The 27,824-nt window shown below is 44.1% G+C and overlaps 1 protein-coding gene across 1 annotated transcript; it reads right to left on the reverse strand.

Moving 5' to 3' along the window:
- Positions 1-15,318: 15,318 nt before the first annotated feature.
- On the reverse strand, positions 15,319-27,302 carry HIF1AN (hypoxia inducible factor 1 subunit alpha inhibitor). The gene is made up of 8 exons (XM_090057860.1): positions 27,038-27,302; positions 25,383-25,633; positions 23,424-23,572; positions 21,604-21,749; positions 20,328-20,434; positions 19,797-19,860; positions 19,375-19,485; positions 15,319-17,800 (listed from the first exon to the last, which is right to left on the reverse strand). Exons 1-8 carry the CDS (start codon positions 27,236-27,238, stop codon positions 17,756-17,758), a joined length of 1,074 nt encoding a protein of 357 aa, XP_089913986.1. The 5' UTR covers positions 27,239-27,302; the 3' UTR covers positions 15,319-17,755.
- Between the last annotated feature and the right edge of the window lie 522 nt (positions 27,303-27,824).

Consider the following 27,824-nt stretch of genomic DNA (forward strand, 5'->3'; position numbering starts at 1 on the left):
CCAACCTTCCTTCCCATTGCAGCCTGTGATAGTGAGAAGTACACATGGGATGACATGATGCCACAGAAAAGGCCTTCTTGGAAACAAGCAAGATGAGCTGTTTGGGCCCCAAAAGGGAACCACCACTGCTCTATGAAGCATCTACAACCTTCTCTTTAAACTCTGCTGTTTAGTGTCTCAGGCACAAAATCAATATTCCCTTAAAAGAAACATCAGTGTGGAACAATGTAATGATGACCTCAGTACCGCGCTCTTTCACCACTGCCTGCCACTGTGGAAGTCAGCTGTATGCTCCGGACTGACTGGGAGGCCCACACAACCATTTGTCAACAAGGATGCCATGGAGTCTCTGTGCCTTTTGCTAGAGTATTACTGCTGAGTAGCAATACCTGCCTGCTTCGTATCATCATAGCTCTGGAGACACAATTCACATCTGACATCAACATAAGGGGAGGTCCTGGATCAGCCTCTCTAATAGTCAGTGGCCAAGGCGCTTTGAACTGTGACAGTTTCAGCTCTCACAAGCCAAATGGCTTTGGAACTGACCTGTATTTAGATGGGGAACATGCCTGGAAAATCCCAAGATACCACAGAAAGAAAGTTTGGTGTAGATGCCACTATAGTCCAGAATGCTGCTAGAGAGCCCTCATGCCACTACAGATTCTGCCTTTCAGGTGGGATCTTGTGTGTACACAAGAACAGAGGTGTAAGCTTCTGTTTGAATCTGCGTAATTATAATCTATCTGCCTAAATTCTTCTTAAAGTTGTATCTAACTATAGTTTCCTTTTCACTTCTTACCCAGAAGTTTGCCATAGCTTTGACTTGCCACATTCTATGACTTTGCTACATTCTACCTCAAAGGTGGATGTATTCATTCTCTTCCACTACTCTTGCAATTGTCTTTGCTGAAGACGTGGCACATTTTCTCATTTGTATTTCTACACTGTACATTCTTCAGCTAGAAGGATCCTATTGCCATTCCCTTGGCTCAGCAAGGGGTTTTTCTACTCATGTCAAAGAACACAGGACTGAAAGGACCTCTGGGGTCTGCAAGTCCAGTTCCTTGTTATTACAGATCACATCATAATCACTTTCATAATCAAGCTGCAACCCATCTTTGATCACTTGGGATTCCCTTTTGTCTTTTACCATCTTTTCTTCTTCCTTTTTATTTCATCATTTACATTTACCAGTATGCTGTCTCTTCTGACTCCCCAGAGAAAAGGGTAAGTCCTGAAATGCTGGAGTGCACGGAGGTAGAGGAGATCCCTCATAAAGAATATCAAGACACTAGTGTAGAAAGCACAGCCTGGTTACAAAGTCCATCTCAAATCATAGCAGCCCTCATGCTATGCAGAATTTTTGGATTTGGAACATTCATGTTACAAAGAAAGAGCACTTTTTGCAGCACGGCATCCCCTCGGTCCCCAAGTGAGGTGGTGGAAGATGCTGCATGGAGAGAGTTAGACTTAGAAACCTCTTGAGGTTTCTTCCAGTTATATATTTCTGTGATTCTATGAAATCACTTCTAGAAGTATGGCATATCTTGCTACCCACAGAAATTCTAATTAGGAAGGACACGACCCAGGGCAGCACACTGTCCCCTAACAACCTCTGTTTTTGAGAGGCTGTGGTCAATTCACATTACAACACAGGGTGTCCGTATCAGCTGAATGGAGGCAGTCTTCTTCCTACATGAGAAATTTGCACCAGTACCTTCCAAGAACAGCCTCCACCCAGGTACTGTAATCACAGCTGCATGCATTATTCCATTATTCCATAATAGTTTGTGTTCAACTGGACAGAGCTGGAAAGGGCAGAAGAGAAGAATAAACAATGAATAGATTTTAAAGTTAGAAAGGACAATGATGATCTCCAAAGACACCCCCATTGTTCTCCCCTCTGTGATTCCAGCTGCTTTCTCCATTCTACTTGTTCCTCAGGACTTCCTCTCCCCTCCCAATCTTTTCCCTCCAGTGGCCTTTATTTTTTTTCCAAGCAGCCTGATTTCTTCCCATCTGACTTTGCAGTGAAACTGAAATTAGGAAAAAAATGACACTTTCAAGTTGCAGCGAAACGACAGATTCATCACAGCTAATGGTAGCCCACATGGTGCCTAGACTGGACGTTGTTTCTGCTGCCCATTCCCCAGCTGGCAGTGACAAGGGTCCACCATTTGTGATGGTGTCACTCCAACAGAACCGCCTGGGCTGATTGGCGAGAGAACACAAGGGTGTCAAAAAGGTGCTCTCAGACATTTCTTGGCTGCCTTGAGGAAATAAAGGCCATCGCTGAGCCTGTCAAAATGATTAATAGCTTACAGGGTATGAGGGGGAGGAGGGAAAGTGAATGGGAGGAAGGAGGAGAGAAAGACAGATGGGATAGGGAGATCTATAAACAAACAGCAAAAGCAGAAGATTTAAATAAACGCAGTGTTACCTCTGTGCTGAGAGCCAGCAAGCAGCCTTCAGGGCTCTTATTTGGGTGCCCAGAGAGACAGCAGATGGGGAGAATAGGTGGCATATGAGTGTGGGCAGAAAGTGGGGCCATAACACACCAGAATGGCATGCATCAGCACCATGAGCTCCAGGCCTGGGCTTAGGTCTATGAAGCAGTCACCTAAGCAGCCTCTGAATGTCAGTGCTTGCCAAGATCTACACCTGCCACCCACAAAATGAAGGCTCGCCAATGCTCCTAGCTGCCATGAGTGTGGTTCCAGGATTGAAAGGCCTGTAAATGTTGCCCTATAACCCATGTCTGTGGTCCATAGAAAAGGCAGGTTGACAAACATAGCCCCACTCAATGACAGGATCACCTGAATAAGTCTGTGACTATTAGCCTGTTAGCCCATCCCCACAACCAGAGGTTCATTAACCCCATATCCTCTAGCTCCATCTGCAACTTGTTGCCAGCATTTATTTGCAAATCCCACCATCCACAGGTGGCAGTCTTGTCACTAAACATTACATGTGTTGTACTGACTGGCTGATACAAGTGGCTTTCTTTTCCACTGGCACAGGGAAAATGAAAGCAGCTCAAGAGAAGACTTAGGACATGGGCTGAGCAGTCCTAACAAAAACAAAAAAAATCCCCCTAAAGCTCTGCATTGAAGACCATGGTCAACAACATCTTTCTTCTGGATCAATGCAAAAGGTAATACTTATCTGTGTTTAGGGGCCAGTCTGTGACTATGGAATGAACTCCCTAAAAAACTAAAGAGGCATTGCAAAATCACCAGCTTCCAAGCACATTTCTTTGACCTGTCTTCATTAATAGATAGCAACATTATATATTTAAAAAACTTCAAAACAAATGGTATATACTTCTTGCCAGGAAAAAAGATAAAGAAAAATAACAAAAAAACATAAGAGATGTTAGTCATGCTGTTTAATGAATGACCAGCAGCTAGGATGATGAGCCCAATGTACAGTGAAGATCCTGCCTGGCAATGAACAGATGGTTCAGGCTGACTTGGTTTCATTTTGAGTTCCTCTGGTGAATGAGGCCATACTTCAGAAGTGACTTAAGTTCTAACCCACTATAACTTGTCTGGTCTGTTTTGGAATCAGAATAGGGACTGAAGTCTCATGCTTTTTCCTCTAGAAGTGTCCAGTTCAGCATCTAGTCACAAACAGAATAATGACCATCATACTAACCTGCCAAATGAGTCATCTAACTTTTGAAGGCCATTGTCCCCATTAGGTATGATAGACAGTCAAGGTGCTGAGGGAAGTAACCCCTCACACCCACTCACATTCTACAACTATCAGACCCAGAAATTAGGTGATGTTGACACCCTGGGGACACCCCAAGCCACTAGTCTTGATTACGCTACAAACCCACTTCTGAAGCACGCTGCTAGGGGCATTCCCAAGGGCATCGTCACCACTTTATTTCCAGGGGGGAGTGAATGTGATTATGAAATAATGGTAGGGAACCCCATTTAAATCCATCTGTAGCAGCAGACTGAAGGCCAACCAACAGCTCTGCCTGAAGGTCTGCAGTGAGCAGGTCTGTCCAGACTGTTGCTGGGAGGTGTGAGAGGGGATCCCCAAGTGACAGCAGTGAGGAGTGATGCAGGAGTGATAGCAACAAATTCATCATCTGGATTTGCACCTGCCTTGGGGATGAACAGATCCAGTGGTTTTATGTGTGGAAGTGGCTTAAATCCCGGCAGACAGAGGATAAGAAATAGCAGTAGAAAACCCCAAAATGGTGAATGAGTGTCAAAGTCTTATTTTCTTAGTGACATGGCTGGGCACTCTGGCACCACAGTATACACATATCCAATGAAGTGACAAGAAATAATGGTCACAAGCTGGCAGAGGGTAGATTTAGGCTAGATATCAGGAGGCGCTACTTCACGGTCAGGACGGCTAGGATCTGGAACCAACTTCCAAGAGAAGTGGTGCTGGCTCCTACCCTGGGGGTCTTTAAGAGGAGGCTGGATGAACACCTTGCTGGGGTCGTTTGACCCCACTACTCTTTCCTGCCATGGCAGGGGGTCGGACTTGATGATCTGCTCAGGTCCCTTCTGACCCTACAAACTATGAAACTATAAGCCAAATACATCCAGTTAGCATGGATTCCGTATCCAGTCCAGAAGAGTCTTTGAATAAAAATTATTATTTGTGAAAAATGCCAGCATACCACACTTGATTACATTTGAACTTTCTGGACAAAAACATTTCCTGATGAACAAGAGATTTCAAACAGAAGGAACTTGCTTGTGTTAAGCAGCCAAAGTTGTGATTCTTATCACAACTGGTTCAAGATTGAGTGCTAGCAACTGTAGCTCTATAATGTGTTTTGGCTGTTCATGGATTCTAAAGCCACTAGGCTGCTGGGTGACCTTGGACAAGTCAATTCAGTTCTCTGTCCCTCCATTTCCCCATCTGTAGAATAGGGATAGTGATCTCTGTAAAGCACTTTGAGATACATAATGGCTCTTATTTATAAACGTAAGCCGATATAAAAAAACCAGGGTTATGAGTCACACGGCCAGCCTCAAAAATCTGCATTGGCAATGAACTCCAGTCTGCAAGGAATCATGTAAGAAGCTTAGATTCTGGTTCTGTGGGTTCAGGATCCTTCACCACAATGAGGTATAGCTGAATCTATCTTGAACTCCACAGACTTTACCATGGGGCTTTGTGGCTGTTGGAACTTCTAGGGGATTGTTGTCTGAGAGACTTCATTGGGTTGTAGCTGTCTCAATAGTTTCTGTGCTAAAGAAAATGTGACCAGTGAGGGCTAGTTTATACTATTTTAGGATCCTCATCATCAAGGGAAAGCCCAGAGGCACAGGATCCTCTTGCCAGTTGGATATCACTAGGACTGAGCTCTGGCTAGGTCTTTAAAATTGTCAGTCTGGATGTACAATCCATTTTGGAAACAGACTGGATTAGGTCTGTAATTTAGTCCAATATTTTGTCTCCAACAGTAACCACCACTAAATTTTAAGAAGAAAGTGCTAAAGTCCCTGCAGTTGGTGGTTGTGGGAACAATTTGCCTCTAAGGAAAATTTCATCCTGACCTGTCAAGAGGTCTTATACCCTGAGGCAAAAGGGTTTATATCAAAGCTGATCAGAATTATTTTTTAAGTAGCACCGGAATTTGCATTTTCAATGAAGAATGGGTGAAATAATGAGATTTACCTAATCCTCACCCTATTTTTTTAATTAGTTCCAATTGTTATTGTTTTCAAGATGTGGGAGAGAAACAGACTTGGAAGGTGCGGCTACTATTGCTTGGGGATTTTTTTTAAGGGAGTACCAGACATTGGTGCATGAATTTTTTTTTGGGGGGGGGGGGGGGGGGGGAGGGGGGCTTAACACTGAAGGAAGTTGACGGAAACAAGCATTTGCAGGTGTGCAAAAAATGGAAACACATTGCTTTTCTGAAGTGAAGAGTAAAAATGATCAAGAACGGTTAAGCAGAAAGCAAGAAAGGATTCCTGCTTGCATTCAACAGAGCAGAAATCATTTTTTGATTCTTCAAGATCAGTTGTGAACTTGAATAAAACTTTGAAGTGAACATGCACTGTTTTGTGCCCAAACTGCTGTAAACATCCATCACAAGATTCAGGAAAAAATACAGCAAGAAAGTTTTAAGAGACCAGCTAAATTATTTTCACTGTTTACCTAGCAAACTTCCTAAGTGCAGCTATCCTATCAGTTTGTACGCTGGCATTCACACTATTTAAAACTTGTTGGGAAAGAAGGAAATCCTAATACAGTCAAAACACACAGTAGCAGCCAAAAAGGTCTAAAGCTGCTATTATATGTATAACTGTCATGTTTATGAAGTCTAGTCATGTACCAGAACTCTGTTGTGCCAGGTGCTGAACAAACACCTATGTTGAAAAATTTGCAATGGGAATAAATAAGATAAAGGATGATGGAAAGGGATGTAAGGTGCAGTCATAATGTTCAGCAAGGCATTATGCAAATATCTTCAGAATGGCAGGATTTCTCTTTTTAATGAGAAATTTAATTCAACAGAAACATCAAGAAAGGGAGAACAGTATAGGGGAAATAAAAAGAAGGGAATTGTAGAATGCAGGTAGTGAAACTGGAATGAAGATGCAGAGGAAGGGGATTTTGGATCCAACCACCAGAGGAGGAAGTGTCCAGTGTATCCAGGCTTTAAAAAAAAAAAATCATGTAGGCACTAATGGCATCAGCAACACCCCTGGGTCTCCACTGCAATTGCTAACCTTTGGTTCTCCTAGCAGGGTTTTGGAGCGGCCCCTCTCAACAGTTCCTTTCCTCACAGAGATCACCTGGGCCTCAAATGATTAATCAGTTTGGAAAGGGAGAATGGGAGACCCAGGTTCCCAATGACATTAGGGAATTCTGGAAGATTAGAAAAAAGGTGCAATTTCCAGTGATAAACCTAATTAACCACCAGGAACAACATACTAGGAAATATTGTAGATTTAAAATCAAGATGGGATGTCCCTTTCTAACAAATGTGCTCTAGCTCAACCTCAAGGTTGAGAAATGAAGGAATACCTGGGAGAAGTCCTTCTGGCCTGTGTTATGAATATGTCTCTAAAGGTGTGCCGCGCTATCATAAGTTAAAATTTACACTCATGACTCAGAGGACTTCAGTCAAAAACATAACACTTCCTCCAGCAAGGGACTCTCCCTAAAGAAACTAAATTTACTGAAGCAATTGCACAAGGCTTCAGAGAGGCTTGACAGATTACAGATTGATGAGGATGCTACTATTGTAGTCTCAGTGGAAATCTGGCTTGATCTAATTAACAAAACTAAAACCACACAAAGACAAAATCAAAGCACTAGTCAAAGAAGCTGAAAATCGTTCCATTACGTGGTCAATATACCCAAGATCAGAGACGATGCTCAAGTTCAAGGAAAGGTGATGAATTATGCTGACACCCCCTCTTTTGCTAGCACATCTTTGAAGCAAGAAACCTCGATTTTCAAACAAAACAATTTACCAAGGATTATGATAGATCCTCCATCACTGGGAACTTCAAAATCAAAATTAGATTGTTTTCCTTTAAAAAAAAACCTACTCTATTCCAAGCAGGAATTAATTCAGGGAAGTTTGCCCTCTGTATGACACTAGCCATGAAGCTAGATGATCACAATGGTCCAGTCTAGCCTTATGATGTATGAAATGCTAGACATGGAGCAAGGAATTCAGCGTTCAACCTTGGAATGGGTGTCAAAAGCAGATTTAGAAAGACATGACCCCTTCCCTTTTCTTCATGGCTATAAAGGCAGGCTAGTCCTGTTTTATAACATGGAGTCATGATATGGAAATGGTTGTGAACCCCTGGATTAGAGGAAGAGGCTGAGCCAGAAAGTCTGTCCTATTCCTAGCCTTTCTATAGAGTTGCTGTGTGACTTGGTAACTTGCTTACACCCTCTGTACCCCATTTTTTGCACATATAAAAAAAGCAAGTACTATTTATGAACGTTGAAGGCTTACTAAGTGCCTCCAATATCTAGAGATCATCTGTTGGTGGTCTCTATGGAAGTAGATGTTATGCCCAGCCACACAGCTAGGAATCAGATAACTAGAAATAGGCAGAGGTGATCCTTGGAACCTACCCAATTTGATGCATAGAAAAAGACCAGTTCCCATTGTTCCACACAAAGGAAAAGCTGATTATTGTACTTCTACTCTTTCCTACGGTGGAAGCTGGAGAGTGAATAGGGGAACGGCAGTCACACACATTGAGGCAGTTCCAGGACCCGTGGTAAACTGGATGATAAAAATAGACAGGCAGTTCCAGGGAGAACTTTTTTATAGCCATCCCAATTATTTATATGACAATAGCACTGACACATTTCAATGTGCTAGGGGTTGTTCACATACATGATAGTAAGACAGTCCAGAGCCCAAGCAGTTTATAACCTAAGAACACAAGACAAACTATGAGAGAAAAGGACCCATGACTTCCATTGTATAGATCGGAAACTGGAGCACAGGGAGACCAAGTGACTTGCTGAATGTCACGCAGGAAGTACATGGCAGAGCTAGGAAACAATCCCAGATCGCTTGAATAAGCCTGTGAAAGACCAGGTATGTCCTTCCTTCCTCCAGCCTGACATTTAAGTAGGGTGCTTGTACTGTAAATCTAGAAAGAAGGGGAGCCATATTCGACTACAGCAGTGTGGAGTACAAGGTGAAGAGTAGTTCAAGTTGTGTTTGTGGGGATTAAACTGGTTTTGATGGCCTACATGTAAGCATCATACCCTATGGACTCTTTTTATCACCACGTAAGATTAGAAAAGTGTATTCAGAGGATGTCCCCAGATTTAAAACAAGGTCCTAATAGCCCTTCACACATTGTCTTCTTTTCAATGTCTGTCTAGCACCCAGCAGAATATGATCACAATCTTGATTGGGGTCTTTGGAAGCAAAACACCTCCCCCCCCGCCGCTTTGCTATACTTTTTAAAAATATATTTTACCACACAGTCAATCGAGAGGAGGGCCACTTGTATGGTCAGGGGCTTACAGGACAAGCCCCATGAAGAGAGACTGAGGGACCTGGACCTCTTCAGCCTCCAAAAGAGAAGCTGAGAGGTGATCTTATGGCTGCCTACAAATTCATTAGGGGGACGCAGCAAGGGATCGGAGATGCTCTGTTCACCAGGGCGTCTCTTGGGGTAGGTAACAAGGAACAATGGTCAAAAACTGACAGAGAGCAGATTTAGGCTAGATATCAGGAAAAACTTCTTCATGGTGAGGGTGGCCAAAATTTGGAATGGGCTTCCAAGGGAGACGGTGCTCTCCTATACCTTGGGGGTCTTTAAGAGAAGGCTGGATAGGCATCTGGCTGGAGTCTATTCTGCAATAAGGGAGAGGAAAGTGAGTCTATAAATTTCCCCTCTCACCCCTTGTCTCAACCAAAAAAAAAAAGACTGACCAGAGAACCGGAGGCCAAATACGAAACATGAAACCCAGTTTTAGAGACTGACTAGATCAGAAGCAGATAATCCCCACATGTATATTTAAGGAGACACTTGTTTCCAGACATCCTATGAACACTCAAAGGAGATCATCTAGACCACATTGCCACCAGCTTTAAATATACTAGTTCACTACATTCTAGTCCAATCTACTGGAGTTATATCACAGCATTGACCTATCAAGGCAGTCCAGTACCCTGCTCTTGCCAGTAGCCAGGAAGGTACCTAACCCTGACCTGGCTCAGCTGATTGTGTACTAATGGACAGACTTTCCATCTGCTGACATGACAAAGCATGAGTAGAACTGATTGGGAATTCCTTTTATGACAACTTTGTCAAAAATTCTGATTCATCAAAAGCTTGGGGTGGAAAGGAGGATTCATAACACTTTTGATGAATGACCTTTCAGCTTAGGGGTTGAGTTTTTGGTGAAAAACAGGGTAAAAGTGACCTCAGAATAGCAATAATAAATAATCTGAGTATCAGGCTACTGGCACCTCCATTTCCATAAAGAACTTTAAGGGAGTTTGGTTTTCCTCTGACGAAAAAATGAAGAATTTTTAATTGTCCAAGTTCAAGGGAAACTGGCTTCTCACCCAGTTCCAGTCATGAGCTTCAGGAGCCTTTAATTTCTCAGGACGCATAACATGTATGTTTTAGTAGTAGACACTCTGACAAACTTGGTCTCTAAAGAAGGGGAAGATGGTGAAAATACAAGGGTAGCAGCAGCATACAAAGGAGAAAATACTCAGAACCTTTTTTTATAATAGGTACTCAGTAACTGTATCTAAATTTCATTCAAACTATCAGTGAATGATAGCTAGGGAGCTTTTTCTGGGAACTGCTGAAGAAATTAGTGTAAAGAGAGATGAAGTAGTATTACAGCCTTATGGATCCAATTCAGTAATAATGTTGCACCTGAAGCAGATGAATGGGCAGTTCAGTCACTGTTGTTCATCTGATTCAATACAATCCCAACCCTGTGATGCTCTGTGCCTGGAAGATGATTGGTGCTAGTGACTGACAGAGGCAGGCTACAGGCAGTCAAAGAAACTACCGCAGCTGCTTTTATTTACCCTGTCATGTACTCCATCAGCTGCTCCTTACTCTCAAGGGATGTGACATAACTAGAAGAGCCTGCGCATCTCTTCTTTGGCCATCCACCTTTTTACATATGCCAGTCAAAGACCTTCTAACCCTTCTCTGCTTGGGAACTGCAGGTGTCTTTGTAAAAGGATTTAGTAAAATTCTCTGCAAGGCTTAGGAAAGTGGTGATGCTGGTGGTCATCTTTAACAGGACATTGAAAGGATGGGGCAGAATGGGATAAGGAGAGGGATCTAAGAGATGATTTCACCCTTTACGAAGCAGTTGGCCGAAAAGCACTAATTACAGGGAAAAAATTGGCATAGGCAAGTTTCTCTGAAAGCTTATTTTGGCTAAGCAGAGCCAGGTCCATGGCTCACCTTGGAGGTTCTCATGTTGCATCTCGCTTAGGCAGAGAGGACGCTGTACAGCAATGCTGGCACTACCAGTTGTGTGGCTGAAGGCCACCTTGCTGTGGAACATGTGGGGTTGTGATAGCCAGGGTGTCTGCTTCTATTGTTTGTGGGGCCTTCCCCCCCTTCTCTCATTCTAACAAAGATTCTGATTAATGATTGCTCATTCCTAATTGTCAAATTTCTTTTCCTTCATCCTGTGTCTAATCACCAGTGACAGAAGCTATTACGCAAATGAGAGCAGACGACTTCCCACAACTGTTCTCGTTGGTAAAAGCCTTGTAATTTAAAGCTCTGATTTGTAGAGGAAAGCTGCGTTTCCCCAAGGCGTCCGGGCATCTGTTCCACTTACACTCTGAGAGCCTTCACTTCCGCTCCCTCCCCCGCCAATTAATCTTCCGTTCACACAAATATTTGACTTTGCAAGGCAGTAATTAGAACTTACTTTGCATGTGCTCATCCTCGCGAAAGCCTCTTCTCCTCTTTCCTTGTCTGAAGACCTGCTCAATATAAAACAATGCATGATGGAGGTGGCGACCCTTAACCTGCTTGAGGGAGATGTGATGCTGAACTCAAACCTCCCAACAGAGGTGGGCCCACCCAGATCCACAATCTCTAGCTGGAACAGAGATGAGCTTGAGGTCCAATAGCAACTAGATATTGCTAGAATTGAATTGGGAATTGAAAAGGGAATTGAAGATGGAAGGACATGGAGTTTAAGGGAAGTATTGTGAAAGATAACTATTTACAATAGATTTTTACTACTGAGAGTAACAGACTAATCTGTGAAACAGAAGGCGGCAACATTAGGGCCTGGGAAAGTCACATGATCATGGACCAAACACCAAAGCATCTTTGGGTGCCATCAGACCTCCCAGCTAGATGCTGGTCACAAAGGGAGGTCATTTGTACAAATCCAGCAGCCTGCCAATCTTCTGTTTTTACAGGTCTCCATTCAGCCATGAAAACAGACATAGCCTGGAAGCCCATGGCCACAGACTTTCCTTCTCCTTCAGAGAATCTCTTCTTCAAGAGATCAAGGGACAGGAGACAAAAGGCAAATGGGAGCTAGCAAAGGAGGCAAGAGGCAAAGAAGAGAAAATAAAATGCGAAGTAGGCATATAAAGGGAAGAAAAAAACATGGGTCAAATATGGGTTATCTTCTGCAGAGTTCACACACTGCCTGGATGATGGTGAGTAGTGTTGGAATGATGTTATAGTCATGATGGTGCAGGAATTACATTTTTTGTGGGTGCTACTTTTCATTGCAACAATTGCATGGTTAAGACACAGTCAAGATAAGTTTTCAAATTCAAGGCATTCTTTATCAGGTACAAAAACATATTGTCTGTATGAATCACTTCACTGCAGTGTCTCAGTTTTCCCACCTAGAAAAACAAATGGGCTAATTCCTTTGTCACTCACAGGACTATTGCAAGGCTTGTTGTAAAGGGTTTTGTGCTCAGGGATGATTGCTGCAAAAGGGCAAAGGTTAGACATGTCTATCCTATGTACCATCACCATCAAGGTAAGTTACTCATACACAAGGCATGCAACAGCATAGGTATCATAGAAAGCCGAGGCAGCCACTCTCACAAATGATGTCACATTGTGCAGATCTAGAAGTAAATGCATATTTCAAAGGGACATAATCCCATGAAGATACAGGTCATAAGCTGTGCAGGAACAAAGACAAGAACAGGAAACAGAGACCAGCAGTGTTGGATCATGACATCATCTCTACCCAAACCCTAACTGCCTAATGCTGGAGTTCCTAGACACTATGCAATTACTGATACTCCCATCCCCGTCTTCTCATCTGCCATTCAGTTTACTAGGCAATTCACCTTTTTCCTTGTCCATTTTCCTTCCTCCACTCCCAAACCATGTATGTGCCTTTAACCCAATGAATCAAATGGAGACACCATTAATCAAAAAGCAGTCACATGCTCCCCAGCCCCAATCACTAGCTGCATTTTTACAAATTAAGGAAAAAAAAATCCAACCAGTGCACTGTTTTGGAACTCCTCAAGGATGCCTCTACGAAATGCCCCTGATCTTGTCTGGGTGCTCCCTACCTTGCTACACGAACACAAAAATATTCTAAATAATTTCCACCCAGCTGAGGTGAATGTGTAGATTACACAAAATGGCTCCCACTGAGCTATCAGGCACATATAAATTAACTCCCTTAAAGTTTAATAGACATGAGGCATCATAATCAACACGTTTTAATGCATACCAGAGCTGTGCGTATGTAGAATCTCACAAGAATACACTGGCCTTTATGCTTAGGGGCAGATCTGCTGCTGCTTACAAAGAAGTGAGACATTTTATCATAGGAAGATAGGGCTGACAGGGACCTCATGAGGCCATCTAGTCTAGCTTTCTGCTCAAGGCAGGATCATCCCTGACTTAAACCATCCCAGTCAAGTGTCTGTCTAATTTGTTCTTGAAAATTTTCAGGGATGGAGATTCCACAGCTTTTCAAAGCAGTCTATTCCAACCTCAGTCAGAAAGTTCCTCCTAATCTGCATACTGAATTTCTTCTGCTGTAGCTTGAAGCCATTGTTTTAGTCCTGTCCCCTAAAGCCACAGAGAATTGTCTATCTCCATCCTTTCTATAATCATCCTTCAGGTATTTGAAGACTATTACCAAATCCCCCATAGTCATCCCTTCTCCAGAGTAAGTTAACCTAGTTCTTTTTACCCTTTCCCCATAAATCATACTTCCCAGACCTATAATCATTTTGGTTACTTTCCACTGTTCTCTTTCCAATCTGTCCATATCTTTCTTGAAGCACGGTGCCCAAAACTGGACACAATACAGCAGATAAGGCCTCACCAGCACCAAAGCATGGAAGAATCACTCTCTGCCAATTGCACGAGAGACTCTTAACAAATGCACAGAAGACACAGGATGGCTCAGAGGACTGTTTTTGACAAACGTTCTTCAGCTCTTACTCATTGCCTCACATCTAACCCATGCTCATACCAACTGACAGTGGTTGGGTGGGCTGGCATGTGTTAAGTTTTATTGGTCCTATGGTTAGTGTGCAAGCGTCCCTATAGGAAATTCCTTGTTGCTCCAAGAAGCCCAGAATACACTGATAACGCCATGTAGACACGACTCCTCTTTTACCCCAAGAAATGTTGTCATCTCAGGGGTGTAGGGGTAAGACATTGCTAAGAGGCTGCATGTAACAGGGAACATAAAACCTGTTACTAGGAAGCATGATGGCTCCCTCAAGAACAGTACTTTCAGGGCTGGTCGGGTGACCGGAAGAGAGCTCAGGCTAGAGCTATATAAACCCTAGTCTGAGCTAGCCAGGTGGGACCGGGCTGGGAGGGTAGACTTCAAACTCCCAGACAAGCTGCGGCAGCTCGTGGAGAGAGAACAGCAGACACTGGGATGCAGAGACGGAGCCACGGCACTGCAAGCAGGCAGATTGCCTTTTTACATTTATTTTTGTTATAGCCCAGAGGCTTACTGCTTATGCTGTATTTTGTAAACTGGTGGTTTGTGGATGGGGCTGTAGGGGAGGTGGAGACCTCATTAGCGCCCACAGGATGCAGCTACAGAGGGGCTAGAGAGCCCAGCACCAGAGGGGTACAGCAGACAAGGGCCAGGGGCCCAGTTGGGGAGCTAGGGCTTTAAAGCCAGGCCTGAGATAATAGGTATGGGCAAAAGGGTTTAGCCATATACAAGGGGATGAAGCTGGATAGGCTGAAGTCCCAACAGAGTTGGAGAACAGTATATAGGACCACATGCCCACAGCATATTAAGAGGCTAAAGCTTCGAAGCCTGACCCTATCTCACTGGTCTAGGCTGGTGGGGCAGAAGCCGAGTAGGCTGAAGTCCCAAGAGACGCATACAACTAACCTCTGTGGGGTATGAGGCATGTTAAGGGAAAGTTGGAACATGCAATTAGCCTCTAAGGCAAAAGGTCCTCACAGCTTTGGTGAGTGGGAATGTAGATATTGCTTGGGAAGCCCTGGGGCAGCTTCCTCATCAAGAACCAAGGAACATCAAGTCATGGCAGGCATGTGAAGGGGAGTTTGTTCTCAGAGGAAAACTGAGATATCAAATGACTTTGGGGTACCTTTGTAGGCTTAAAAATGCTGCTGAAGGTGTTGCCCTGTTACTCTGTACCACTGGCACTATCCATATTTGTTAAAAGATTAAAGGGCCATCAATAGGGCACCTTTGACCTGTAGTGAATTCTTTAAAGAATTTAAAAGCTGAAGAATTCCAAGCTCTGGATTTTGGATGCTATGCTAATGTCCTCTTTCCCAAAAAATGAACGCCTTACTAGGCATATTCTGCTTTAGGAACCAGCACTCACAGAGAATAAAAGCCACGCACTTCTGTTGTTCAACATTGGTTGTATTTAAGAACTACACTTCAGAAGGTACCATGTGTTTCTCTCACACACCCCTATTGTAAAACACACATAGCTTCCCGATACCATTGCAGGGGCATTGAAAGCACAAATGGAAAGGGGAGTGGAGGGGAGGAAAATGTCAGTCCATCAGTGCATTGTAAATGAGCTTTCATGTCAGTCAAGTGCAGCAAGAACTGCCCAGACACTTAAAAAGTTAGACCTTTGGCAATAAAAAAAAAATCCCATAGTTTCCATATGTACCATCCACTCTGAGGCACTTGGACCTCATATCTTAGGATTCAAAAACAGAGGCGCCAGCTAGCAGCTCATATGACTGCTGTGCTCTGAACAATGTCATGTAGATAAGGTCCACTTCGGCCATCCTCTAAGTAAGGCAAGAGGACTTGCCCACACTCCAACAACTTTTGGGAAGACTTCAGTTTTAGCCAGAGACAGAAGACGTTGATTGTTTCTCCTCTTCTCCATCTCCAAGGTGGATGGTCGAAAAATACTTTGCCGAGTGACCTTGGTTCTGATCTAGTCAAAGCTTTGGAGAGGAAGTTTGTCTCCTGCTGCCCCCTCACCTGGTGTTAAATTTCACTAAATCAGTGGCATGGGGATTTTCTGTAGCAAGATGTCTGTTGTTGCCCACTGTGCCACTCAACACCAGACCTGTAACCAGCTTTTGAGAACAATTTAAAAAACTGAAAGAACCCACTAGATATTGTCTGACAATTCAGCTGAGTTAAGCATTTCTTCTGTTTCTACATAAGGAAAGTTCACTGTAAATGTTATAAGAACTGTCCCAGCACAAGGTAGCACAGAACTAGATAAAGATACAATGGGATTTCCCTAGTGTTGTCTCCTCCCTAGACTGTAAACTTCACAGAAACCTGCATGTCAAAATAGGCCCCAAAGAGAAAAGGAAATAAAGCACTAGGAAATAAAGTTAAAGGAACTAGCTCTCACTGGTCATTGGGGTGCATTAAATGGGACCCAGTACAGCTTAGCCCACCTCTAATTTCTACGATCACTTAGTCACATTCAATAGACTGCCTAGGAATAGCATAGCAACGCATAAGAAACTAGAGCATGTCCCCATAAGAATTGGAAGCCTCTGCAAGGAAAAAGAACTAGGAAGGGGTTGATGGCTCTTCTGGTAGGTTGTTGGGACTCTAAAAAGGAAGCTCTGCTGCTTCCAAGTCCTTGCCTTTCCATTTTCTAGGCTACCGTGACAAGTCCAAAGGATTCAAACAAATTTAACACACTTAAACAAAAACCTTCCCCTACTTCTCCTACACGGTTGTACAGGGAAAGAGGCAACACAACAGCACAAGCCAAACTGGTACACTGAGAGCCTGACAGCTTCACACACACACTACTCGCTGAGCTTACCAGTAAAGGGCACTTTCTGTTTTGTCCAAGGAAACCGGCACCCCCTGGTGGAGAAAAGGGAAGCTGTGTGTGTCTCATTCTGAACTGGTCATTTGACAGTCTCTCAGTTCAGGACCCCTGAAAATCAGTTTTCATGTGGCTTAATCATAGGAGCCTTGGTCAGTGTCCTGGTGTATCTATTGCCCTTTACCACACTATACCCACTCTTAAACATACTGTGACTTTAGAAAGAGAGGAAGGAAACCTTCACTCCTCAACGAAATCTGTCCACAGAATAAAAGGTTCCCCCCCAGCTCCATACAAGAGGTAGGACTCAGGAAGGGTGGGATTCTGTGTGTACATACTATATGGATTCAATCATTCTACTCCGTATCCAGCTCCAATGCCCTGAGCATAAATGTCTTGAGGGTAGGGGGATCCAAATCATCTGCCCAGTTGTTCCTCATACCAAAGTCATCACGTGCTTATGCCCACTATCTATCTAAAAGTTCCAGGATTCAGCAGGTACAAGACCTAACACAAGAGGGTCATGAAAAGCTAAGGCTTCCTGCCATCCACAGACTTTCCATACCAGTTTTCAGATATCATGCGTCTACTGCAAGCACCACAGAAACCCAGCTGATGGGCTTGAACTCGAGGAGGTTGAGGGAATGAGATCACAACTGGCTCCCTCCCAAACTGTCCTTTATACACTTTAAACCCCAGAAGGAACACATCTGAGTGCCTGAAGCCAACTTCTCATCTCAGTACACAGGGAAAACACAGTTACTGGAAGATGGATTCTTGACCACTAAGTGCAGATTCTTTCTTGGGAGGTGAAAGATTCAGTTGGATGACAGTGGGGAAAGATGGGGGAGGCTAATGGTTTAGCAAGTTCCAGTAGTCCCCTCAAATTGTTGTGGGTGGGACAGGGATGGGCCAAGAACCCATCAGTCTGTTAAGTGCTGCGTGCAATACTAGCGCTCGGTATCTTCCATTGCTTGTGAACAAAGCAGCTCCAACAGTTGCACACGTAGCTAGGGCTTAGTCATACCGACCCTTAATCATCATGTTCAACAAGGGACCCACCTGTTCAAGACAAAGAGAGACTGTTAGCCACAGAACACGCACCACAAGAGAGGCTGCAAAAGTCCATCCCCTGTCTCTGGCTGTGATAATATCAGCTCCTGCAAACTAAGTAAGGTGAAGAAAACAGAAGATTGGCAACACTGGAGTTTGTTATTTACACTCCAGAAAAGACATTTGGCCCAATTCATTAGTGAACCATGACAATGCCATGAGAGAACTGTACCATCTTTCAGATGAAATACAAGACCAGTCTCAAAGATACTGCACATCTTTCCACAAAAGAAAGCCTTAGGGTCCTGGCCAAAACCCAGCTCAGGTATACTATATACATCTTCTGTATGCAAAAAAAATCCCACCTGTAATTTCAGTTGTAACCCATTTAATTTACTTCTTGTCCTAAACTTGTTCTATATTGCTGGACACTACATATTAAGTGAGCTACCAAATTCAGAGGCTATTTCGGAGCAAAGGAATGTTCTCCTTGTATAAATTGCATGATATTTTGAGATCATTTGAAATGAAAAACTTGACAAAGATGTTTACCATGGCTTGACCTATCAGTAAACATTGTGTTAGAATAGCCAGGAAATGCCTTTCACATCTTGGTTAACAAACAAAAAAAAAACAAAAAAGGCACCTCCCTTGGGGGATACTAGGTGTTTGTGCTAGAGAACACTACTAAATATTTTCAGACACCAACATGTTCTTGAACTGATCAACAGTTCAGGATCAATGCTTGGAAAAATGTGTTTGTCATGAAGACATTTGCATTTAGCACCCAGCATTTCAACTTCAGCAGAAGAAGAGTGTACTTTCAGAGAGAAACCACATTCCAAATACCAGTTTCATCCTTCAGTTTATGAGGTACTAGGTCAGGGGTGGGCAATTATTTCAGGTGGAGGGGCGCCTACTGAGTTTTGGCAAACCACTGAGGGCCACATGACAGGTAGCCAGGGGCAGATAAATATTAATTTTCTAAATTTCTTATGGGGTTCATGGGCCAGATAGAATGGCTTGGTGGGCCGCATCTGGCCCGTAGGCCCCATGTTGCCCACCTCTGCACTTGCTGCTAAAAGTCATATCAGAAAACAGGCTTAGGGGGAGGGGGAAGGAGAAGGAAGCAAGAGTGTTATCAGAATGAGGTGGCTCTCAGCCTGGGACAGCTAGACAAAACAATACTGTATTCCAGTGAGAAGCTCGTTACGGACCTTGCCCTAACTGTCCTGAAACATTACCCCCTCGATACTGTCATTCATCCTCCATTCATCTTTTGACCAGCAATGTTTGTCTGGCAATATCCAGAATAAAGCATAACAAGTCTTGTTGAAGACACTAGTTTCCAATGTTACAACATACTGTGGTATGCACAAATGTTCCCAAGCTTTATAATTTGAGGGATTCATCATTTTGTAATCCCAAGGCACTGTGAGGTCAGAGTGTTAAGACTTGCCACTAACAATACTGCTGCATTGCCCCTTCTCCCTTAAGGCCACACAATTTGCTGGAGGCTGAAGTTCTGCAGACCACATTCATCTACTTCATTTGCAGTGGGAGCATTTCTTTTTAAACTGTACCTCTTGTGGATTTCCCAGGGCCTCTCCCAACATCTTCTCAATGTTCCTCATTATTGCCACTTTCTGATGAGCCTTTAATGGATATTCAATTCTCTTTGGAGTAGGGGCACCCTGAAAATAAAGAATAGCTTATTGTGTCCCTACTGAAATGTCTGCCTTCTCCCAGTATCACCTGTGTTGACAGGAAATACTCAACCAAGCATTACAGATAATTAGCAACAATGTTCTTTCGTGCCAAACCATGGACAGAACAAAAATCAGGTCCTTTCTAGTGACAAATCCTACATGCAAAATTACTGCAGTAATGTTAAGCCATGCTTGACAAAGACTGTTCTGTCTTCATGCTGCAGCACTGGAGGAGTTGGGGAAAGTCCTATGAAATAATGAACCACCACAAAGAAGTTGGAAGGAGATGTTCTTACCTTGTACCAGAAATTCACAGTGATAGTAATTCCCCCGTTCAGCAGTGACTCAATGTGATGCCACCTGCACAGAAATGACACAAGATGGAGAAAGAAACTCCTGCAAAGTGAGACATCCCTACATACTGAAGAGGGCCATATTACTGGAGAGTGACCTTGTCTTGTCCCTCTGCCATCAACAAAACCCCCCACCTGACCTTTGTACAACTCCCCTTAGTTACTGAAATCTAAATACTTTTGTGGCACATATGACTATAGCATCTGAAAGCCCCACACACCTCAAAACTCCAGGGTAGGAAGTAGTTTTTCTCTCATTTACAGACAAGGACTGGAAGCAAAGAGTGGTAAAGATCTGCTTAAGACCTCACAGCAAGTATGCAGTTCAGCCTGAAATAACACCAAGATCTCTTGAAGCCCAGCACTGTTCCAACAAAAAGATTATCTTTTCCCTTTAAACTTCCATGTGCTCCACATCCCTTTTAACTTCTCATCCCAGCCCTGTCATGTGCCAGCTCATTGCATGCTCCTTACCAGTACATAGGGATGTAGAGAACATCACCCGGGCCCACCACCGTCTCATAGCCAACCACATTTTGGAAGTTAGGGAATTTCTCATAATCAGGATTGTCAAAGTCCACCTGGAGGATCAGAAAAGATAAGAACATAGAACTGATGAGCAAACATATGGAACTAAGAAGAGTATCTTTTTCATTGACGGTCTCTATTTCAGGCTCTCCCAGTACTGCATCCTTCTGTTGATCTGTGCTTTGCAGGTCACTTCTGTACAACAAATACCTCCAAAAATGCTTCCAACTACTGTGGTGTTAAGTCTGAATGACAGGTACATCAAAAAGATTTATTGGACTCTGTCTCTCTCAAGTTGGGGATAGATAAAAGAATCTTACCCCCTTTAAAAGGAAGGGGCTTACAGCTGAATCCACCTTAAGTGTTTTGTCTGCTGTTATCCCACAGCAAATGGAAGCTAAACTGCAATAATTTCCTATTAGGTTAATTACTTCAGGAGTAAATTACTGCGATTCAATTTCACTTACTACTGAATATGAGTGGAGAGACAAAACAGTTATAGTGGATTCAGCTGATGTTTATGCATGAGCATGAATTCCCTCCTCAACTCACCCTCCCTCCCTAATGCAGTATAGTTGCCTGCCCCAACTCTCCATGAATAATTAATTAAACAGGAAGAAGAGTAAAGAGAAAGGAAATAGTCCCCCAGTTATTTTATTGCAAAACAAGATGTTTGTATTCCTAGAATATACGATTCAAGACTGAAAGAAAACTTATTTGGATCAAAGCAAATAAGAGGAAGACAAGAAACATTTCCAAAAAAGTTATGTTCTTCAGCTAACAAATTAGCACTCAAGAGCCTGAAGACAATGCTTTGCACATCTATCACTTCTCAAAGTACCTGCAACAAGAAGTTTTACATCATTACTATAGTAGACAGCACATGGGGAAACTGAACACCTGAGAATTAAATGACTTGTTCAGCTCATGGTTAGTAGCCAAACTTAAGAATTCCGTCTGCTCTATTACAAGAACACATTTGCCTCAAAGTGATGCTGATGTGTAACCTACTGCATAACTGATGCACAGCAGAGTCCAATTTTACAATAGAGACCAAATATAACTGATCTGATACAGACATTCTAGTGGCTCAGCTGCAAGGTAGGAATTGGTTCACAATACAGATCTAGCATATCTTCCACACAGCTACAACTTTCCCAAACGTACTCCTTTCTATGTGTAATAGAGAACAGATCCAATTCACCACAGTCATTATTCTCACCTGGCTCTGCCTGTCACATGGATGGTGCACTGGGTAGGGGTAGAGGCATTCAAACTGATCTGGAGGGAACAGGATACACCGCTTGTAGCCCTTGATCTGAGCAAAGAAGTTCTGCTGCTCATCATAGTGAGCTGGTGTCACATTCCCTGCACAAAGAAAGAGGCTGATAGTCACCAGACAGAAACACTCTCACCTCTATTTTAAAGGCTGGGGCAAAGTAGCAGAGTTAAGGATTGGCTGTTTGAGTAAAAAAGGGGAGGAGCTTTTAAAAACACTAAAGCTCTTAGTATTGAGGGGTGGGGAAGATAAATATACTCTATAGGGCTTTAAGGGGCTGATTAGGAAGTGTCAGTATTTTTGCAAGTTTCATTTAAAAAAAAAGGGCCCTCCACCTCCTTGAGATGCCAGACCATCCCCTCAGAGTAGGTCTCCATAACATGATTATTAGAGAAAGGACAGGAGTACTGTCCAGTGAAGAAGTAGTTAATGACTGACACTTTTCAGACTTCAATGGTAAGAAAAACCTTAGAAAAGGAACTGGGATTCTGAGCCACTGTGTCAGGCAATCTACAAACTCAACAGCATCGGTTCAGTCTTTGTCTACATGTTAAGGTATCTCAGAAATACAATGGTCAAATGCTAAATGTGGTTAAGAGAATAAGACTGCAAGATGGCTAACTCCAGAAAGATGTTCCTTTTCACTTCTGCAAACTGGGCCCAATGATTTTGAGTGACTCTTAATAACTGGATGTAGTTTGACGAAGTTACAAGCCTTTGGCAAGAGTCTATGCCGTGTATTTATATGGAGTTTTTCCTTTACATTAGTAAAGCATACAGTGAAGGTAGGAGCTTTACTACCTGCGTATGATTAGCTTACTTAGCTGCACAGTGAAAGTAACAGCCAGAGTTTGGACAGCCATCAATTTCTAAGGAGCTTAAGACTGGTAATTCAAGTGTGACAGGCAGTTTGATTAAATCTCATCCCCATGTCCCTCAGAACTTAAATTCACAAACCAGATGAGAGATTAAAGAAATATTCGCCTTCCACCAAAATGTCCTGCATGAAGATGATGAAGTAAAGCACATGTTTTCTGAAACTTCAGCCTACAGTTCAGTCCCCAAATTGATTTCCAATTCAATACTTATCAGGTGCCTACCTTCAAGATCCTAAGGGCACTAATATGTTGCAGTATCAAACTGAAGTCATTTGAAAGACGATTCTTTCCTCCAATATGCTGCCCACTAACACCATATTATGGCATTGGCTCACTATTGATTCAGAAAGAATAATTCCAACATCTCTTTACATTCTGAACGGGCTTACTCCTGCTTAGCTCACAACAGGTTGCATTCTGACCTTAGCAAACCTACTGCATGCTTATTCTTGCAGTATTCAGAGACTGGAAAAAGAATGTAACTTTCTGTGCACTTAAAAACCAAAAACCAATACAGGAATGTATAGGATCAGTTCACACATCACTGATAAAGACCAGGGGCAGCTACAGACCATGAGTATTGTTAATTCAAAATGCACTCCACAACTCTGACACAATGGCAGAGAGCTGAACCTACAGTGAGCAATTAAACCATGAAAACATCTCCAAACAACTACAGCATAGTTTGGTCACTATCTTTAACTTGGATTACAGAAAAATTGTACACACAAATGAAACTCCCCGTAAGTTATCGGTGCTGCTTCCGAGACGAGAGGTCAGTTAATTCTGGAAAGAAGTGGTCAGAACAGCTAAAAATGACCCCCAGAATTCAAATTCACCAATGACCCTCCTGGAGATCAGTGTTAGAATCAGTCAGTTGCTTACCTTCCATGCCAATAAGCAGTAAATTGGAGGTCAACTGCCCCCACCCACGCTTCCCCTGCTGCTTGTTAATCCAGTTCCAATTAAAGCCTAAGAAATCCATCACAATCTTCCTTCCAACTGTATCATTCAGTGTCTGCTGCAAATACAACCTGCATTTTCCAGAGAGAAAAGTTAGAGTGAGCATTAAGTATCTGTACATACAAAAAGGCATCTTCTCATTACCCTCAAAAAGATCTCTCTTTCCCTCCACACACACGCATATATACCCCCCACCCTTTTACTATTACAAACAGGTAGATTTGAAGATAAGTCTCACATAAACACTGAAAAATCACCTTCTCTACAAAGGATGGAGACACCTACTATTTTTAGAAATTCTACTGTCATCACCCAGGATTACAGAGAAAATCTCATAGATTTCATAGACATTAGGGCTGGAAGAGACCTCAGAATATCATCGAGTCCAGCCCCCTGCCCCAGGGGCAGGAAGTCAGCTGGGGTCATAGGATCCCAGCAAGATAAACATCCAAATTTCTCTTGAAGGTGTTCAAAGTAGGTGCCTGAACCACCTCTAATGGCAGGCTATTCCAGACCCTGGGGACTCAGACAGTAAAGAAGTTCCTCTTTATGTCCAGCCTGAAACAGTCTTGGAGGAGTTTATAACCGTTCGACCGTGTCATCCTTTGGGATGCAAGAAATTCATGCCTATGGAAGGGAAGAGTTCTGAAAACCTGAGTCAAACTTTGCCCTACAGAAATTCTGACAAAGGAAATTGATTCATATTTGGTTCAAATAATAATATATTGAAAGAAGGACTTTAATGTTAGGCTTTGGAGCAAGGAGAAACTAACCAGCAAGTTCATTAAAAGGGAAGTTTAAAAAGCCCAATGTATCAGACAGCCACTGTCTATAGCCAAGTCAAATTAATCTGTACCCTTAAGATTAGTCCTTCTTCTTAATTTAAGTCACTAAAATCCTCGAGGAACCTTTCCAATAAAAAGTTTGTTTGGGCAGGATGAGGTTGAAGGAGTCTTAACATAAATATTAAATCTCAGCTCGCCAAGCTCAATGGCACATCCGAACATGTGTGGCTACAGAGCAAGAACCAAAGAGAGAGAGAACCTCATTCACTGCAGATGAGTAGTGCATATTAATACTCCAATACCCAGGTTCAGCAGTCAAATACAAGTAAAGCTGCTCCTGAGCAGTGTGCTGAATCTTGACATGCCATCTGAAAGGAAAAGCCACAGAACCAACAAACGCTCAGGGGCCCAGTATGGGGACAGACAACTCCTCTGTTCTCTATAGCCGATTCAAATCCAGCCAATATTCATAGTATCCAGGAGTTGGTCCTATCTAATGGCTGCACAGTGAATTATGTGAAATGAGTAGTTAACCTAGTTGCTAACAGATGAGCATCACAATCAAATCACGGACACAGCATTAATTTACAGCTTTGCTAGTAGCATGGAAAGAGACACCAACCAGCCTACACCAGAGACTAACCCCCCTTTCTGTTTAACCCCTCATCCATCCAAGGAAAAGGTAACGTGCATACATGGAGCACTGGCAGGGGGGAGGCTGACTGTTAGTGCTTGGGCCTCTCCTAGGGATTGGAGCCTTTATTCTCCAAGGCTACCAAGTTAAGTTCTTTCCACCAGGAACGAGAAAGTGAAGGAATATGGAGCCCTTCCTGCCAACCACTGAAAGAAAACTGAGTTATAACTGAAGACATACAACTTTGAAACTTATTAAGGCTTGGAAATAGCAAAGATAAACCTGAAAAAAAACCCTTTTCAAGCACCAAGCTTGAGGAAGGAAACATCTCAGGAAAAGAAAAAAAGGATACATGCTCCTTCCATACTCATAATCCCTAAATCTCAATTTATCATCTAATGGATGGATGGATAACCATCCATAAAGCATGGATAACCAAAGACATCTCCAAGGCTCACTTACCTCTCACCACTCCCTTTCTGCTGAATTTCCTTGAGTCTTTCAACAAACTCAGTGAACTTCATTTCTTCCCTGTTCGACTTGGGCTTGAAGTTTTTGAAATTGGCCATTTTCTTCTCATCATAATACAAAAACTTGTGTGTGCTGGCATTATACACTGAGAAGTCTCCATTGCCAATGTTTTCCTGGAGGTAATCCAGGTCCCACTTCAGGGCGGGATACACGAGGTTCGTGTCAGTCAGCACCACTGGCTCCTAGATAAAAAAAACAAAACAGGAAGTGCATTGGTTCAAGAAACTCTGGAGAAACCAGATGAGTAACTGATTACCACTATCAAGTTTCCCTTCTGGACCAAGAGGAGGACAATCAGATGACATGGTCTGGGAAGGAGGGGAGGAAAGTCCCAAATACATACCCATAAGACAAAAGGTTTTAAGACAAGCTCATGGAGGAGTGTCAGGTTCCATCAACCAACCCTGTAAACCAGTCAAAGCAGCATCTCAGGGCAGGATATAGGAATTGCCTGACTGAGTTATGCAGCAGTGGTCCTTGTATCCTAACAGCAACCTGTACCCAGGTGCCTCAGAAGATAGTACAAAATACCCTCAACTCCACAATACGGAGTACAAAACACCACTTTGTGTAGCCTTGTGATAGAGGCCAGGTTTGATTCCTGGATTAGCAGGGAAAAAAAACATACTAAAGCAAAGTGCTCTGTTATGAGGACAGTCAATACAAATACTTGCATTGATCTTCAGTGGTCCCTTTGACAAGAGCTCAGCACTCTTTCACACTCCCTACCCACCAGAAAAATGCAACTGAGTGACAGGCCACACATGCCCCACAACCCTCCTTAGGGAAGGATCTAGCCATGTCCCCTGTCCCATAAATGGATTACAGACATGCAGCCCCGGCACTAATATTTTTCCTGTACTTGGTGGAAGAGACCACACGTTTCTGAAACCTACACGTCCACTTTCTTTTTAATAGCTTTGCAGTTACAGGTAGCACATTCATTTCACTGAGCTAAAGGTACAAAAGACTTATCAAATGCCACCTAGTTTGACCCATGAAATCCGCTGCATGACCAGCCCCTGCGGTGTCACCCAGTTCAAATCTGGCAACACATTTCAGCTTTGTAAAAGGCATGTTTCCACATAAGGAAGTGTCCCCGATTCCCTGCAAGTTTCACAACCCAAACATTGCGGCAGGAAAGAGACATCCCCCATAAGCAAGAGGAAACTGACACCACTGAGCCTCACTCTACAAACAGAAAAGGGAAACAGGCACGCAAAAACAAATGGCAATCTAATCGCCTGCAGGACTAATGACCCAGGGGGCTGCTTCCCAGGCCACAGAAGAAACCTGCTTTTGCTCTTCGATGGTTTGGGTCTGGGCTGCCCAACTGGTGGCCCCTGGGCTACCTGCTGCCCACGAGGGGTTCACAAGTGCCTGGCCCAGAGCTCCCATCTGCTAACCCTATTGCTCCAGCAGCAGTAGCAGAAGCATCAGCAGCGGCAGCCGCCGCCGGAGTCTCGCCGCCCGCCTCCCTCCCTTCCTCCCCCGGGCTCGGTGCAGCGCGGCCCCGCCGGTCCTGCAGCTGGGAGGCGTGGGGACGAAGCAGGGGGCGCCCCGGGCGCTCCCCCCGGGGGAAGCACCTCGTTCTCAATGAGCTCCTCGGCGCGCGGGTCGCCGTGGCTGAGGCGCGGGATGGGCCGCGTCCCGAACGTGTAGGGCCGGAACTGCGCCTCACTCCAGCCGGGGTCCGCGGGCAGCGCCGCCCCGTCCTCCGGCTCCGCCCGGCACCCGGAACCCCCCGCCGCCGCCGAGGAGGAGGAGGAAGAGGAGGCCGCCGCCATCGCCACCCGAACGGGGGAACCTGGAACCGAACGAGGGAACCTGGAACCGGAAGCGCCCTCCGTCCCCGCCCAGAGCGATGCCGGAAACGGGGGAAGACCATAGAGACGGGGAGCCAGAGAGGCCTCTTCCGGGGTACAAGGGGTATTAACGGCGCCGCGGGCGCTAAAGCGGGGAAGTGCCGGGGGGAGAGCGTCCTTAGCGGCGGCGCCGTGGAACGGGAGTCTTTGGTCTCCCTGCGCCAAGGCAGCGCCCAGGGCTGGCAAAGCATGCGGGCATCGGCTTACGGAAAAACGGGGGTGAACGTGACAGCACGGGGCCAACATTGGGCCGTGCCCTGCGCCCGAAAACGCCGCAGCTGCGACGCACCTAAGGGCCAGAAGCAGGCCTCAGCTCCGAGTATCTTCCTTCCAGTTTCCTCCTTGATGGACCTTCACGTGATGAGGTGTCGACTTGATGGAGCCCAAGATGCAGGGTGTAGGCAGGACCCCCAGTGGCTGCTGTGGCACCGAGCAGAGGGCAGGGCAGCTCGTGTCACTTGTGGTGTCTTGCCCATCCCAGGGATTCAGGTATTGAGTGTGAGTAGGG

Source organism: Crocodylus siamensis, chromosome 7 (assembly GCF_052110815.1).
Source record: "Crocodylus siamensis isolate JL-2025a chromosome 7, ASM5211081v1, whole genome shotgun sequence".
Taxonomy (NCBI): Eukaryota; Metazoa; Chordata; order Crocodylia; family Crocodylidae; genus Crocodylus; species Crocodylus siamensis.

Coding starts and splice junctions, on each gene's coding strand:
- HIF1AN (XM_090057860.1), bottom strand. CDS start 27,238: ATGGCGGCGGCCTCCTCTTCCTCCTCCTCCTCGGCGGCGGCGGGGGGT. Junction 21,750..23,423: donor ACTGCTTATTGGCATGGAAG/GTAAGCAACTGA, acceptor TTCTTTGTGCAG/GGAATGTGACACCAGCTCAC. Junction 20,435..21,603: donor CATGTGACAGGCAGAGCCAG/GTGAGAATAATG, acceptor CTGATCCTCCAG/GTGGACTTTGACAATCCTGA.